This window comes from Vanessa atalanta, chromosome 27, assembly GCF_905147765.1.
Source record: "Vanessa atalanta chromosome 27, ilVanAtal1.2, whole genome shotgun sequence".
Lineage (NCBI taxonomy): Eukaryota > Metazoa > Arthropoda > Insecta > Lepidoptera > Nymphalidae > Vanessa > Vanessa atalanta.
Genome location: NC_061897.1, coordinates 4,437,974 through 4,454,955, shown reverse-complemented (window position 1 = coordinate 4,454,955; position 16,982 = coordinate 4,437,974). Strand labels below are relative to the sequence as shown.

The 16,982-nt window shown below is 37.3% G+C and overlaps 6 protein-coding genes across 6 annotated transcripts; 3 read left to right on the top strand and 3 right to left on the bottom strand.

Annotated features, from left to right (window-relative positions):
* Positions 1 to 1,001: 1,001 nt before the first annotated feature.
* On the bottom strand, positions 1,002 to 1,809 carry LOC125074438 (chorion class CA protein ERA.1-like). The gene is made up of 2 exons (XM_047685781.1): positions 1,652 to 1,809; positions 1,002 to 1,424 (listed from the first exon to the last, which is right to left on the bottom strand). The coding sequence occupies exons 1-2, from the start codon at positions 1,700 to 1,702 to the stop codon at positions 1,065 to 1,067; spliced, it is 411 nt and encodes a 136-aa protein (XP_047541737.1). The 5' UTR covers positions 1,703 to 1,809; the 3' UTR covers positions 1,002 to 1,064.
* Positions 1,810 to 2,075: 266 nt separating this feature from the next.
* LOC125074415 (chorion class B protein PC10-like) lies at positions 2,076 to 3,158 on the top strand. Its single transcript, XM_047685756.1, has 2 exons — positions 2,076 to 2,224; positions 2,662 to 3,158. The coding sequence occupies exons 1-2, from the start codon at positions 2,177 to 2,179 to the stop codon at positions 3,100 to 3,102; spliced, it is 489 nt and encodes a 162-aa protein (XP_047541712.1). The 5' UTR covers positions 2,076 to 2,176; the 3' UTR covers positions 3,103 to 3,158.
* A 2,414-nt stretch (positions 3,159 to 5,572) lies between these two features.
* LOC125074435 (chorion class B protein PC10-like) lies at positions 5,573 to 6,410 on the bottom strand. The gene is made up of 2 exons (XM_047685777.1): positions 6,286 to 6,410; positions 5,573 to 6,066 (listed from the first exon to the last, which is right to left on the bottom strand). The coding sequence occupies exons 1-2, from the start codon at positions 6,331 to 6,333 to the stop codon at positions 5,629 to 5,631; spliced, it is 486 nt and encodes a 161-aa protein (XP_047541733.1). The 5' UTR covers positions 6,334 to 6,410; the 3' UTR covers positions 5,573 to 5,628.
* Positions 6,411 to 6,834: 424 nt separating this feature from the next.
* On the top strand, positions 6,835 to 7,556 carry LOC125074437 (chorion class CA protein ERA.1-like). The gene is made up of 2 exons (XM_047685779.1): positions 6,835 to 6,905; positions 7,126 to 7,556. Exons 1-2 carry the CDS (start codon positions 6,855 to 6,857, stop codon positions 7,486 to 7,488), a joined length of 414 nt encoding a protein of 137 aa, XP_047541735.1. The 5' UTR covers positions 6,835 to 6,854; the 3' UTR covers positions 7,489 to 7,556.
* Positions 7,557 to 11,483: 3,927 nt separating this feature from the next.
* LOC125074436 (chorion class B protein PC10-like) lies at positions 11,484 to 12,212 on the bottom strand. The gene is made up of 2 exons (XM_047685778.1): positions 12,081 to 12,212; positions 11,484 to 11,966 (listed from the first exon to the last, which is right to left on the bottom strand). The coding sequence occupies exons 1-2, from the start codon at positions 12,126 to 12,128 to the stop codon at positions 11,532 to 11,534; spliced, it is 483 nt and encodes a 160-aa protein (XP_047541734.1). The 5' UTR covers positions 12,129 to 12,212; the 3' UTR covers positions 11,484 to 11,531.
* Positions 12,213 to 13,062: 850 nt separating this feature from the next.
* On the top strand, positions 13,063 to 13,952 carry LOC125074439 (chorion class A protein L11-like). Its single transcript, XM_047685782.1, has 2 exons — positions 13,063 to 13,220; positions 13,433 to 13,952. The coding sequence occupies exons 1-2, from the start codon at positions 13,170 to 13,172 to the stop codon at positions 13,784 to 13,786; spliced, it is 405 nt and encodes a 134-aa protein (XP_047541738.1). The 5' UTR covers positions 13,063 to 13,169; the 3' UTR covers positions 13,787 to 13,952.
* Positions 13,953 to 16,982: the final 3,030 nt, after the last annotated feature.

The window sequence follows — 16,982 nt, the reverse complement described above, 5'->3', positions numbered from 1 at the left end:
AAGTGTAAAGTCTACCTATTCACAAAATCGGTAATCACTTAGTTTCCAACCCAATAATATACGGGCACTGAACGAATTAATGTCTATCTTCAACTTTAACAACGTGGTCTACGATAGACCCGATCGAAACCTGTCCACAATTATAGATCGTTAAAAAATATTTATTATTTATAATAATTCGTTTAATCGAAATATTTCGATACAAAATCCATAAAATTCAATGACATGAAGTTCAACGGGCGGCCATGTTTGACGTTAACGGGTGCGTTCAGTGTGTTCCAAATAAAAATTTTGTGCAGAGGTCTGGGAACTTGATAACAATTTACCCAGTATGCATTTAGTTTTATTTATTTTATCCGAGTGAAGCCGGATTTTCATCTAATACTATTATAGTATTTGAAACCGTTGTTAAACGACGAATGAAACGAACTATTGACCTATATAACTCATTTTTTAATTTTGAATGACAATTACAGCACGATATAAAGACCTACTAACGCCATCTATTGTCAAAAAAACGAAGTAACTATTTTATAATAACACATTTGTAATATAAAAGTAAAAAGTTAAACGTAATTGCTATCATAATATATATTTTTAAGGGCAAATAACGTTCAACCAATCAGCGCGCGAGATGCATTCCGTTCTACGCCAGTTCACTATTTGCCCGTTTCCCATCGATAGATTACAATTATCGAAATATAATGCGTTAAATTGAAATCATATTTCACAGTTCGCAATATTTCGACAGTTTACAATCTGACGCTGATAGCACCTTACGAATAAGACGATCGCCTTAAAGTTTTAGAGGTAAGATATCGCTGTATGTATGATTTTATGCCAGTTCATATCTTTTCGAAGACGGTGGTAGGTTTCATTTCGACATTTAAAATGATGTAGATAATAAGAATTAATAGTTTTTTTTTTATATGTATATGCTTTGCATGCATATATACATGCTATTTAGGTTTAATGAGTATAAATAAAATGAAAACATTTAAAAGCCTTCAATTTGTTTAATTTGTTATAAGAAACATGTTTCCGTTAAACGTGTTACAATTGCCTCAGTAAAGGTAACCGTTGCAGCCGCAGCCGCAGCTACCGGCGATGGAGACAGCTCCAGCAGCCGGCACGATGCCTCCGAACTCGACGGCACCGAGGATCGGCACTTGACCAGCGACCAGGGTGGAACCAACGACGCCCATTTCACCAGCGACTGATACATCACCGACACCGGCACCTCCGTAGGCAGCACCGCATGGGGCACCAAGACCAAGGCCCAATCCGTAACCAGCGGGACTAATGAGACCGGCTTCACAGCCTAAACCAGCGAGGCCAAGGCCTCGGCCGTAGCCAAGGGGTCCAGCCAGACCGGCTTCACATCCACATCCAAGAGGACCTCCGAGGTACTGGCTGTATACATTCTAAAACAAAAAATATGAAGATATAGTTAGTCTGTATTAATACTAAAAAAGCCGCTAAGCAAAGATGTGACCTGATGGTAAGGTCTGTGGTGTTGGAAATTGTCTTTTAAATTAAGAGATAAATAGGAATTTTCTTAAATTCGAGTATCAGAGACTATTAAAATAGTTTTATGCATATATTTGTAATTTCACTGAACAATAATTACTTTTTATTAAAGATTCATTACCTGAACCAAGCAAGCTTGGACGCAGAGGAGGAGGAAAGCGAAGGTAGACATGATGCTTGGTGCGTATTCAAAGTAGCTGAATATACAATGACTATGAGAAGTCACACAAACGCTTATATATGAACCATTCACACATGGAATAGAAATGTCGCAATTGGAAAACGTGTTTCGATAATTTTTATACTAACATAATTAATTGTTACAAAATTATTTACGGCGTCTTGAAGTCTATTTTTTATTTGTTAAGAATGAAATTATAAATAGATAATCTCAAATATTAAAATATTTATTTTTTTGTTCTTTTAAATGAAATGTTAATTGTTTTTTGTACTTCTATATAAAATGTTAAAGAAAATAAACTTGGCGTTACCAAACATGTTCATGTCACGTTTTCTTACAAAATAATTCATGGTGGAATCCGCTTTACTAACTTACTTTGATAACGCTTTTATTCGACGTATTCAGTATAAAAAACCAGTACGTATTCATCTGAAACATTGTCAAGTTTGCATTCAAACGGTCAACATGTTCAAGGCTGTACTTTTGGTCTGCGCTCAGGCGCTCTTGATCCAGGTAATTTTGTTAATTAAAAAATATAAATAAATTTAGTTTGCTATCGTCTGTACTGTATTGAAATTACGCTATACTCATCCTTGTCTGTTAATATAATTAATTAAATAAAAAAATAAATATAGAATATATTATTGATTAATTAATTAATTAACTTCATTTCACTTTTTCACTTCACAGTCCGATTTACGAAAAAACGTTTTGTATTCTTGGTAAATTAATAACGTTAAATGAACAAAAACAATTCTTTTAAGAAATACGCAAGCAAAGATAAATTTCAATGGAAGCTTGTAGAAGATAGCGTTAGATATTTTAAAAATATTGTTTCTAAAGTAAAAATGAGTTTGAATAATTGAGTTTAAATGATTATTAAAATTATTTGTAAAATAAATTAAAAACCATTTTTTTTTTTTTTAATTATTGATTTATTTCCGTAATAGTCTATCGCTGGACAGTACATCGGAGCTGGATGTGGCGGTGCTCCCTACGGTCTCATCGGTGGTTGTGGTTGCGGAGTTGCTGCTATCCCTGCCTCTAGCGGTGGTGGCCTCGGTGTCGCCAGTGCTTCTCCTATCCCACCAAACGGAGTGTCTGTGCTCTCAGAAAACGCTATTGAAGGACCTCTCGCTGTAGCCGGTGCTCTACCGTTCTTGGGAACCGTCGCTCTGGAAGGTATTCTGCCAACTGCTGGTGCTGGTGCTGTCAATTATGGATGTGGCAACGGAGCCGTCGCCATTGTGGAGGAACTCGCTCCCGCTGGCCTTGCTGGCCCACTCGGCTACGGCCTCGGTCCCTTCGGTGCTATTGACGGTTTCGGCTACGGCATCGGTGGTCTGGCTGGTCCTTACCGCGGTGGTTGCGGCTGTGGTGCCCTCATCTAAAACCATCCACAACAACAACAATCAATTCTATGTGTCGAATAAAGAAGTTCATCAAAGTTTTCGCTTTAACTATAGTAAACCCTGATACGTTCAATAAATTTTGAGTTTTAATTTTCAAAAAACTTTTACATTTAAAAACATAACTTCAATAATTTTATCGGACTTATAACACATAAGTATACCTGGAGCTAAATACTTTATAGTCTCCATGTAAAAAATATATCCAGGCATATAAGCCGTGTACCGGAAACATTGAAACGACTTGAACTAAATGATTTTTAATAATGAATTAATTCTGAAAATGAATTATTAACAATTAGGTCATTGGGTTAAGAAAGGTCGATATAATTTTTGTAATAACAATATACATATTTAATGCCAATCCCAGCATAGATATTAAATTCAACGTTTTTAATTGACAAACATCGAACCCTACTGCAACTAGCCACAAGAGAATCTGTCGATCTTTTTGCAAGCTACTTCTGCTTAGTATATAGGTACACCTAATGATGCAAACTCATTCACTTATTTATCAGAATATTCCTATTCTACGAGAAAAGAACATTATAATAAATAGAACTCAGGATTCTAACAGAGGTGTTTATTAATTGTTGTGGGACCCGTACCTGCCCAGCAACAGTTTGTAATATGTAATCGTTAGCCATTGATGACCATTATCGACGGAGACCTCTCACTGGCGAGTGAGAGGAAGTGAGAGGTGAAAGTAAGGCGAAGTGAGAGGTGCTGGAAGGAAATCATCTCCTGCAAAAACTGATCATAATCAAACATGGTCACAGAAGGATTCAACAGAGTGTGAGGACAGTGTTTTCGCTGACGTCCCCTGCCGTAAGCCTCGCAGGAGCTAGGGTGGTTCTCTGTACTCCGGGAACTCCTCCTGTTTGGAGGCTAGTACAGGCGAGTCAACCGTCAGGGCGTCACGGTTGTATGTACAAGCGATCTTGTGGCGCCCGTCGAAGAAACAGAAAGTGTACCGCTGCTCTTTTAAAAAGTATTCTGGCATTCAGTTGCCCGAGAGTAAAACATAACCCCCCTCTTCACGCGAGTGAATAAATTAAGCAAGTATGCACAAATTGTGCCTTTTTATAAAAACCATCCAATTCCGACAGGGCCTTATCATTACATAGTTTAAAACAAAGTGGCTTACCGCTGTCTTTCCCTATGTATGCTTAGGTCTTTAAAATTACACAACAGATTTTAGCGGTTTTTTTAATAGATAGATTGATTCGAGAGAAAAGTTTATATGTATAATACATGTACACATGTACAGTATAGTAGAGAAACACTGATAATTTTAGAGGTTTCTGAAGTGATGTCGTAAATAAACACATTTTTTTGCGCTCACATTGCAAACGCTGGCTGAACCCTAGAAGATAGATCAAAATAATGTACTACAAAATTGTACACATTATAAAGGTTTTTAAAAAAATCCGCGATGGTATATGTCTCAAGGATAGCCCACAACAACCATTTTTATCATTTTCTTTTTAGGAGAAATAATGGCTTATTTTCAATGCGATTTTAAGCAATACCGCATTAATCTTTATTCGATTAAGTGCCATAAATACATTCTGTATTTAATATAGATCAATATGGCCCTTTACAGCATGCAATTTAAAATAATTTGAAAAAAAATCGAAGATAATACAGATTTAAAACGCAAAGACATAGCGGACATAGCGGTTAGTATTGTCTAATGATTGAAGAATTGTGAACGGTGTATGACATTCTATAGTAGGTCGCTGGTAAGTCATCACATCATTTTTTACTTTTTTTATTACTATTTCTCAGTACTTTCTTTATTATTTTTACTTAAATTTAAAAAAAAGCACGACGAAAATCAGTCGGTAGTTCGACATCCATTCCGTCACCGTTTTTATAAAATGGCACGATTCGTGAAACACCTTTGTTAGAATCCTGAGCTATATTTATTTCAATGTTTTTTTTCTCGTAGAATAGGAATATTCGGATAAATATGTGCATGAGTTTGCATCATTAGGTTTACCTATATACTAAGCAGAAGTTGCAAAAAGATCGACAGAATCTGTTATGGCTATTTGCAGTATGATCGGATATTTATCATTTAAAAATTAAAAACCTTGTATTGAATATCTATGCTGAAGTATTGGCATTAAATATGTATATTGTTATTACAAAAATTATATCGACCTTTCTTAACCCAATGACCTAATTGTTAATAATTCATTTTCAGAATTAATTCATTATTAAAAATCGTTTAGTTCAAGTCGTTTCAATGTTTCCGGTACACGGCTTATATGCCTGGATATATTTTTTACATGGAGACTATAAAGTATTTAGCTCCAGGTATACTTATGTGTTATAAGTCCGATAAAATTATTGAAGTCAAGTTTTTTAATTGTAAAAGTTTGTTGAAAATTAAAACTCAAAATTTATTGAACGTATCAGGGTTTACTATAGTTAAAGCGAAAACTTTGATGAACTTCTTTATTCGACACATAGAATTGATTGTTGTTGTTGTGGATGGTTTTAGATGAGGGCACCACAGCCGCAACCACCGCGGTAAGGACCAGCCAGACCACCGATGCCGTAGCCGAAACCGTCAATAGCACCGAAGGGACCGAGGCCGTAGCCGAGTGGGCCAGCAAGGCCAGCGGGAGCGAGTTCCTCCACAATGGCGACGGCTCCGTTGCCACATCCGTAATTGACAGCACCAGCACCTGCAGTTGGCAGAATACCTTCCAGAGCGACGGTTCCCAAGAACGGTAGAGCACCGGCTACAGCGAGAGGTCCTTCAATAGCGTTTTCTGAGAGCACAGACACTCCATTTGGTGGGATAGGAGAAGCACTGGCGACACCGAGACCACCACCGCTAGAGGCAGGGACGGCAACTCCGCAGCCACAACCACCGGCGAAACCGTAAGGAGCACCGCCACACACAGTTCCGATGTACTGTCCAGCGATAGACTATAACAAAACAAACGCACAATTTAATATAACTAGTAATAAGTATAACAAACCATTTAACGAAAGACAGCCAAATTTATAAATTACAATAAAAAAAAATATCAAAATTCTTCATAGATTTTAATTTTACTAACTATTCATTCGTTTTATTAACTACGTAAATATGAAAATTAATTAAATACTTCAAACTCGTTTAGATAAAAAATCTATGACAATTACCTGGATCAAGAGCGCCTGGGCGCAGACCAAAAGTACAGCCTTGAACATGTTGACCGTTTGAATACAAACTTGACAATGTCTCAGAAGAATACGAACTGGTTTTTATACTGAATAGGAACATCGAATAAAGCGTCATCAAAGTAAGTCATACTAGTGATTCCACCTCGAATTATGTAACAAAACGTGACATACAAATGTTTAGTAAAAAAAATTATTAGAAAATATAATATTACGAATACTTACCTTACTTAGAAGGAAAAAAACATACCATCTCAGAAAAAAACGCTCAAATTATACTCTCGGGAAATGACCCTTAAAATTTATTTTCTTCCTTCCCACTGAAGAAATTTTAATCATCTATCACAATATCATCGTTAATAAATAAAAATAAAGGTCTAGACGCCGAAAATTATTTTGTAACCTTTAATATTATATTTATAAAAAGTATATCGAAACACGTTTTCCAATTGCGACATTTCTATTCCATGTATGAATGGTTCATATATAAGCGTTTGTGTGACTTCTCATAGTCATTGTATATTCACTACTTTGAATACGCATCAAGCATCATGTCTACCTTCGCTTTCCTGCTCCTCTGCGTCCAAGCTTGCTTGGTTCAGGTAAACGATGTTTAATACAAAGTAATTATTGTTCAGTGAAATTACAAATATATGCATAAAACTATTTTAATAGTCTCTGATACTCGAATTTAATAAAAATCCTATTTATCTCTTAATTAAAGACAATTTCCAACACCACACCATCAAGTCACATCTTTGCTTAGCGGCTTTTTTAGTATTAATACAGACTAACTATATCTTCATATTTTTTTTGTTTTAGAATGTATACAGCCAGTACCTCGGAGGTCCTCTTGGATGTGGATGTGAAGCCGGTCTGGCTGGACCCCTTGGCTACGGCCGAGGCCTAGGCATCGCTGGTTTAGGCTGTGAGGCCGGTCTAATTGGCAACGCTGGTTACGGTTTGGGCCTTGGTCTTGGTGCTCCATGTGGTGCTGCCTACGGAGGTGCCGGTGTCGGTGATGTATCAGTCGTTGGTGAAATGGGCGTCGCTGGTAACACCCTGGTCGCTGGTCAGGTGCCAATCCTCGGTGCTGTCGAGTTCGGAGGTATCGTGCCGGCTGCTGGAGCTGTCTCCATTGCTGGTAGCTGCGGTTGCGGCTGCGGTGGTGGTTACATTTACTGAGAAATTGTAACATGATCAACGAAAGACCGTTATCTCTAGTAAATTAAACAATTTAACTGTCTCTCAAATGTCATCTTTTATTCGTACTCATTTAAACCTAATTTCTTACTTTAAGGCTCTGTATCTCGCAGGACTATTCTATAATTAGTCACAAAACATAATAGTTATAAAAAATGTCTTTCAAGTTTTTGTTGTTCTCTCTGTCACTCCTTGTATCTGTAAACACAGATCCAAGGAGTGACAGACAAATGAATAGCTACGTCACGTCTCCCGTTTTTGTGACCTCACTACTACTTCACTACTACGAGCTCTCGCTCTTCTATTGGACGTGACAATCAGGTTATAACTGAGCAAGGAGAATATTTTAACGCAAGTTGTATCGGTTCATAGTTAATAAACATTTTGAAAGAAAAGTTTTACAGAGTATGTGGTTGTTAAAATTATGTTTAATTATTATTAACTATTCTTTATTTGCGGCTTTACGTTTGAGGGGTTGGCCATCAAGTGTAAGCATAAAAAAAATTGTCATAAATTCAAGCTAAAAAAGCATATGATTCATTACAGGATTTTATAGATGATAGAAAGGCGTTGAGCTAATAGGATATATTATGTACATATATTTGTCTAACAAAACTTTATATTTTAAATTAAAAAGAGCAGCTACTGATTTTCTTGGCGGTTCTTCTCGGTAGAGTCTACATTCCGAACCGGTGGTAGTTTCACTTATTATAGTTCATAAAATGACGACTCAAAAGTGCTTGTAAAAGCCTACTTGAATAAAGTATATCTTGATTTGATTTAATAAAGCCTATGTATTTCCTTGAAGCTGCTTCATACCAAATTTGACCTTCAAAGCTCAACAGACAGATATGTTTTCTCATTTATAATAATAGTATAATTTATGCTAAGCTAACCAAGATTAGGTAGAATATAATTATTAATATAATTTTGAGTAATCTACTCCATAGAAAGGCCGTTACATGTTTACTGACTATTACGAAAATGTTCGAATATTTCAATTATTGGAGATTGCTTAAGTAAATTAATTAGTACTGTACACGTTGCACGCTTAAGAGCTTGTATTAGACTTATTAAGCTAGTTCTGGTGTTCCACAGGGATCTCCATTTTTATTTTATATTTACATAAATACCTGACGAAGTAACGTGTCCTAGCGTGTTTTTAAAAAACATGACGTCAGCATTGCTGACGTCACGAATGTCGGTTTGGATTTCTATCCATCCTCGAAGGTATGAAGGTATTTCAAGCTGAGGAGGTCCGATCGTTTCGACGTCTCAGACATGACGGGCGGGTGGACGTACGGGTGGGTGGAGGCACTTTTCACGCAAAATAACAACTATTTATGGACGGTAAAATATTTCGGACTAATTTAACATCTCAGAATTAATGAAATATTGTTAATTTCATAATCAAACAGTTATCAATTATTAAAATAATAATTTCCAGACTATCTTCCTGCACTTAGATCCCAATAATCACACATCTAATTGAGTGCGTCAGATAAGAATATCATAAAGAGAATTTATACAGCTAGTATAAATTCTCTTAAGATCTGGGTAAACTCTTTAGTAATTATGAGATTATAGTGGTATTCATCGCTCAGTGTTAATAACAATTTATAATTAACATTTACTGTCTCTTTCACACGCCTTAGTTGCAGGTCTTCCTGTCACCCTTAAACTACCACTATGCGATATTCATGCATCAAAACTAATAACAGATATTTGAACAACAAAGTTACTCACGGATCGTAGATAGCTAGGATGGCTTGTAGTATCTAGCCTTTTATAATCTGTGTATAGATTTTTTTTAGCCTGAGTCCAAAGCGCTGCAGTATTCCTAGCCGATTGTCTTTTTTATGCGAAAATATTCTATGTCCAAAATTGGATACTCTTGCAAATTTGGATAAGGATTAAGACTATTAGATCAATACAATCGGTGAATTCTTTGGCTGATAAAGTTGATAGAGCGTGTTTTTGTCAAAGGGCGTGTTGAGGACTTCTTTCTGGTCTACTTAGTCGAATTTACAAAAATCGCTTTTTACAACTTGGCTGCGCGCATACTACCATTAAATGTCTCCGATGGTTAAAAGGTCTAACTACGATGAAACCAATCCAACATTACAAGCTACAGCGAATTATAAACTTCTCTTCTTCCTCCTTCTCTGAAGGTTTTCTGATGTCCGCAAAACATCCTCGACGAGGATATTCATTTTTCACACATAGCGAAAAATGTTCCAGGTCTCTTTCTAAAAATTTTAATTTAAAAAAAAAAAAATTGTAATCTGCAATCCATTTTCATTTCCATCAGTTCTTTCTGCGCATTTATTGGTAAGTGTCCAAAAGGAATTCTCTCGGGGTATGGATTTCGAATCCAATCCATAAGTTGCAGATCAAGCAGGGAAATAGAAATTTATTTTCTCTGCAAGAAGCTTCAAGAGTTATCTTTTTTCTGGATCAGCCATGACATTTAGGAACATTTCATTATAACTATAAATCTCGATTTATCTATATTTCTAATTTATCGCGAAGGCTTTCAATTTTGTCCAACGATATTGAAATACTGGAAGTTTCTGTCTTGTATTTTTTATTGATTTCATCTATGTAAGCTAATTTATCCGCAAGTTTTGCTAGTCATTCTTCTTTTATAAAAAAAATATGTATAACTGGACCCTGGTACTGAAAAAGGTCTCAGTCTATATATGAATGAAATAAGAGTGACTGATGATCTGCCCCCATTTCTTGACACACATAATGCAGTGTATCAAGAAATGGTAGCAGTTAAACAAGAGTTCAGCGGTCCCGAGTTGATGTAGTTGGCGATTTTGATAATTTCTTGAAGAACGCACAATAATTCGTCAAGCAGAGACTTCGTCATAAGAACTTTCATATATAAAAAAAATGCTCCTTTTGTATATTACGATTTTTTCAGTAACCTTAGTTAAAAGCCTTTAACGTTTATAGCTGCTGCGCCGTTTGAGCAAACACTTATAAAGTTATGTGATTCCAAATTATGCTCCCTGATTGAGAGTAGCATACTAGGCCCTCGGTTCCATTCCCTAGCGGCCATTGTAGGCGGAGACCTCTCGCTGCTGAGCATGATAAACGCCATGATCGACGTCTGCGCTATGCATAACTTTTGTTCCCGCCGTAAGTGTCGCCGAGGCCAAGGAGTCTCTGTATCCTAAAACCCTGGGAAAAAATCCAAATTATGCTCATTGAAATATTCGTCTGTTACTTTATATATTTCTATACCAGTTATATGACTTGGCAGTGGCGGACATAATAAAAACTCCAATTTTAATTCACATGTCCGATGTATCTATTTGAGATGAGATGCGCGTGACCACTGTTGTCAGTGGACTTATCAACTTGTAGCGCAAAAATTTCGAATTTTTCAATCAATATATTTTATTGTACTTAGATATGTCAAATCCGTGGTTTAGAATGACGAACTCCTCATGAGTTCATTTATCTGTTTTTATTGGCCCTTCAAACGTTCAAATTACGTTTTAGCATTTTGAGTTACTGTTGAGTGTTGCGTTGTGAACTATTATCCAAATTTCTCCGCAAACAAGGCATTTTGGGGTAGGATAAGATTAGGAAACAAAAGCGTGCGTACTCGTACTGACTCATGAGACAGAGAGTACGGGTAGCGGGCTAGGGGGCCTGCATCCCCGTCTCACTTGACCCGCCGCCCGTGCCAAGCGAAATAACATATATATGTGTAGTATTTTTTTCTTACCCTGAACTAAGTTACTTACTAAAACTAAGTTTCTAAGATAACCTTATTTTTCCAAGGCCCACTAACTAATGACCACTGTACTCCGGTATGCTGCGGTACACGCTTTGCAGAATACTGATAAAGACTACGTTAGGGCAACTAGTTTAGATGAACTTACTTCGAGATTATATGAAGACGTATGAGAATTAGTTTTGAGATATAAATGGATTTTTTTAGGAGATTAAGAAAAAAATTATGCTTAATCGTTTTTATTTGACACGAAGAACAGATTAATATTGTTTTAGATGAGGGCACCACAGCCGCAACCAGCACGGTAAGGTCCAGCTAGGCCACCGATGCCGTAGCCGTCAATAGCGCCGTAAGGACCAAGGCCGTAGCCGAGTGGGCCAGCAAGTCCAGCGGGAGCGAGTTCCTCCAAAATGGCGACGGCTCCATTGCCACATCCGTAGTTGACTGCACCAGCACCAGCAGTTGGCAGAATACCTTCCAGAGCGACGGTTCCCAAGAACGGTAGAGCACCGGCGACTGCGAGAGGTCCTTCGATAGCGTTTTCTGAGAGCACAGACACTCCGTTTGGTGGGATAGGAGAAGCACTGGCGACACCGAGACCACCACCGCTAGAGGCAGGGATAGCAGCAACTCCGCAACCACAACCACCGACGAGACCGTAGGGAGCACCGCCACATCCAGCTCCGATGTACTGTCCAGCGATAGACTATAACAAATCGTACAATTTAATATAACTATTTATTTAACATTCTTCAGAGATATCTTAGTAAACATAAAAATTTGTCGTTAAGTTCTTAGATTAGAAATAGATGACAGTTACCTGGATCAAGAGCGCCTGAGCGCAGACCAAAAGTACAGACTTGAACATGTTGACCGTTTAACAGTAAACTTGACAATATTTCAGATGAATACGATCTGGTTTTTATATAGAATGCACCGTGGAAAAGTGTTATGAAAGTAACTTTTTAAAGCGGATTCCACCGTGAATTATGTAAGAAAACGTGACACGAAAACATTTGGTCAACAGGTCACTGATATGGACGCACGTGTGACTGCATCGTAAGATCTGAAAAAATATGTCTATATGTTCACAATCCTATGCCTATTGTAATGCGCTTTGAAGCAGAAACATGTAATAAAGTGATATGACAGACTGTTAAAATGCTTCTCCTATACCGACGCTTTATTTTTTTTATAACGGAAGTAGAAGTTCATCCTTGTGCCTGTACACTGGCTTAATCGTTCTTCAACCCGGAACACGAAAATACTAAGAATTACTCTTTGATGGTAGAATATCTGATCGGTGGTACCCACCTATAAAGGCACAAAGTCCCAAAAGTTGGTGAAGCATTGGCGACGTATGGAATGGTTATATATTATATTATACGGTGTCCCATATGCTCGTCCGTTTAAGAATTGTTTAGAAACAAAAATAGATATTGTCCTCCTGATCAATTGCGGTCACAGCGGGGATTCCCAAGGGGGACTAGTCAACTACGCTAAAAATACGTTAGCCTTGAACAAAAGAAATTTTAATATCTCGATGAAGCCTGTTCCAATTTCAAAATTAAGAATTAAACTTCTTCCGAGGTATTTTGTTATAGATCACCTATACAGCTCAATTTACCCGAGGGGCACGTATTATAAAGACCCTTAATAGATCCGTGCGAAGTCGATGGATAGTTCATTCATTCATAAAAATAAATAGCACAGTACTGAATTAAGTTTAGATATTTTTACTCGAAAGGCTGAATATTTCTAACCTTAATCAATTTTAGGTAAACCATATTGTAGCACGTTTTCCAATTGCGACATTTCTATTCCATGTGTGAATGGTTCGTATATAAGCGTTTGTGTGACTTCTCATAGTCATTGTATATTCAGCTACTTTGAATACGCACCAAGCATCATGTCTACCTTCGCTTTCCTCCTCCTCTGCGTCCAAGCTTGCTTGATTCAGGTAAACGATGTTTAATACAAAGTGATTATTGTTCAGTGAAATTACAAATATATATATAAAATGTTACTCTAATGTGAGAAAAAAACCTTTTTATATCTTAATTTTTAGACAATTCCCACCAACATAGAACTTACCATCAGGTTACTTCTTTGCTAAGATGCTTTCTTATTATTAATACTGACTTACTATATCTTCATATTTTTTTGTTTTAGAATGTATACAGCCAGTACATCGGTGGTCCTCTTGGATGTGGATGTGAAGCCGGTCTGGCTGGACCCCTTGGCTACGGCCGAGGCCTAGGCATCGCTGGCTTAGGCTGTGAAGCCGGTCTAACTGGTTACGGATTGGGCCTTGGTCTTGGTGCTCCATACGGTGCTGCCTACGGAGGTGCCGGTGTCGGTGATGTATCAGTCGCTGGTGAAATGGGCGTCGCTGGTAACACCCTGGTCGCTGGTCAAGTGCCAATCCTCGGTGCTGTCGAGTTCGGAGGTATCGTGCCGGCTGCTGGAGCTGTCTCCATTGCTGGTAGCTGCGGTTGCGGCTGCGGTGGTGGTTACATTTACTGAGATATTGTAACATGATCAACGAAAGACCGTTTTGCACACTAAATTAAACAATTTTGTTGGCTTTCAAATGTCATCTTTCATTCGTACTCATTTAAACCTCATTTAAGACTCTAATATTTTTTTTTAGTTTCACACGTTATAAATATTAAACAGGGTCTGGACAGGATGGGGTGGCTTTTTTTTTATTTTTTCTTATTTAAGGGGGAGAGGGGATCTAAAACTAATAAAAATCGTCTTACGTTATAAATGAATGGCTCCTTTTTATAATAAAATTCCACAGTTATTTTTAACTTGACATAAAAATTTAAATCTCATGTGAAAAACTTATTAATAACCAAGTTGTGTCTGCGACTTTAACAAAAATTTTATAATTGTGGTCTAAGTCAGTCCTTATTACATCAGCTATATGTCAGTGAAAGCCCCTGTCCCGTCAAAATCGATTCAGCCGTTCCAGAGATTAGTTCCAGAGATTCCGTTCCAGACAGACAGACAAAAATTGAAAATGGTTTTGATTTGGTATATGTACTGCGATACATATATATGCATTTAGTAAAAAGTGGTTAATTTAATATTACAAACCGACACTCCAATTTTTTTATACGTAAAGATAAGACATATAATAGGCATATAAGTCAATACAAGGAGAAGAAAAGCATGGACTTAGGATTTATTGATTTCTAGCCAAGATATATCGAAAATTAATTGTACGTAACTAATGAGATTCTTGCCGGTTCTTCTCGGTAGAATCTACTTTCGATTCGAAAATTCCGCAGACATTTTTAACTTTGCCGTTTCATAAATTCAAATCATTTGTAAAAAATATATTGGTAAAGAAGGCATATTATTCGATACGAGATTATATGGATGATATAAAAGCGTGGAGTTAATGCTTGTTGACTTCCAGGCAGGATATATGTATTACATACATATATATTTGTATTTAACTAACATGACTGTATTTTTAGATGTTGAAAAAGAGTAAATACTGGGTTGCCGGTTCTTCTCGGTAGAATCTACATTCCGAACCGGTGGTAGCTTTCCTTAATATAATTTATTAAATGATGATTCAAAAGTGCTTGTAAAAGCCTACTTGAATAGAGTATATTTTGATTTTGATTATAGATTCGGTCAGGAGAAAGGATTTTATTCGTATAGATTTATGGACACAACCATCTAACAGAAATAACTTAATAAATATTATAGACAACTACCTGAAACAGCTCGGTAGCGCTTTTTATTATAGCTTGTTTCACAAATACATTACCTGGGGTGCCTTTTAAATCGTGTCGTTGGCCAACCTCCCGCGATTATTAAAAAAAACCTATGGCATTTTAATCTTTTTAAATTTAGAATTCGAAAATAATACTTCTGTGTTAAGTGATGCAGCACCATGTCTTAGTACTGTAGATGGCTGGTATTTAGAATTTTAACGGGGGCACGCCTCATTGACAAGCCACGTGAAGATTGTAAAAAACCGCTATGATGCAAGAGAATATCAAAGCAAAAAAAATGGTTGCCTCGTATGTGGCAAACGGTGGTCACGTCGTCACTATTGTACTTGAAGATCGCAAGACAGTTACCACTGACGGTATAACACTGTTTGTTTGCCACAAGTCATCACCGAATTTCGAAAAAACAATTCAAGACGTCATATGATACTGCATCATGGCAATGCAAGTTCGCACACCGCCCGCCAATGAAGATAGATTTTAAGCACCCAAAATGTCGAATTTTAGATCATCCATCTTACAGCCCTGACTTAAGCCCTAACGATTTTTTTACCTCCCCCAAAATTAAGCAATCTTCGTAGTCAGCTTTTCAGCCCACCCAAAGAAGCTGTTAACGCATACAAATCGGCTATTTTGGCTACCTTTACTTCGGAATGGAATAAACGTTTTAAAAACTTGTTTGAACGCATGCAAATGGTATTAAATATCGCGGAGAATTCTTTGAAAAATAATAAATCGTAATAATCTATTAGATTGTCCATACTTATTTCAATTAACGCAACTTAAAAGGCAGCCCTCGCATGCGGGCTACACTTAGTTTTTTTAAGCGGTCAGCGACGCTATATCTCACTCGGAATCGGAAAGATTCGAGGGTTGTTCACTGGAACAGACGCGTTAACGCTGGAGACAGCTCCGCTGTACACTTCATTAGCACTATAGCTATTAGTCCATTAGGACTGCTATCTTTCTGTACAACTAGTAACTTTGTACTCACATCACGCTGCTTGATTTTAATGTCAGGCATTGTACATTGACATATTGTACTGATAGTGGCAGCATACTAAAATCATCGATCACAGAGTTTTCAGCAAAGAGTTTTGCTATGTGAATTGTAAACTAGCGATCCATGCGGAATCCTGAGCGGTGGCAGCGAAGATTGGCAGAAATTGTTTTGCACGGACTTAGTCAGACAGCAAAAGCTACGGGAGTACGGAGCACTACATCATGTCCAATCTATACAATGCGTTGTGCATGTACTTACAGGGCTTAGATTCTTTATTGTACTTACAGGGCTTAGATTCTTTGTTGTAGGTAGCTTTCAGTTAGTCAATGTTTAAAGCCTTTAATCCGTGCGCGATATGCCACCCGCTTGGATAACACAACATCGCATATTCACGTGTCAAACAACACTTACGCGTACCTCTTCTGATTATATCTGAATTAGGAATGTAGTATTCCATCCCCAACAGGATCTGGCCAGCAACAGCTAGCAGCGCAATCGGTGACAACAAACATCCTTTCTGACGAACAAGTACTCACCAGCTTTCGCTCTGATGGACTCCTCAAGCAAGTAGCCGGGATAATTGAGGTAATTTGTATTATTACATACATTATTGACAGGAAGGAGCATATGTGTGTCTATAAGAAACAACATTGCTGGCAATGATGGCTCAAGATGATGGTGGATAGGATTAAGGTTAGCGAGGAGACCACTAATATTGATGAACTCGACCTCAAACATCGTGTTGACTCCATGGGGCGTGTACTGAACGAGCGTTCTTTATTACATGATGAGCTACCATAAATGCTATACAAAGGAGCCACTTAATCACGACAAAGATGATCAAAGCGTAGAGAAATATTGCACCAACAAGCTGCCGTGAAAATACACTGATCCACCGAACGGAATTTTATTTTATTTTATTTTATTTTATTTGCAAAAATTGAAAAAAGAAAGTTAGAGCTGC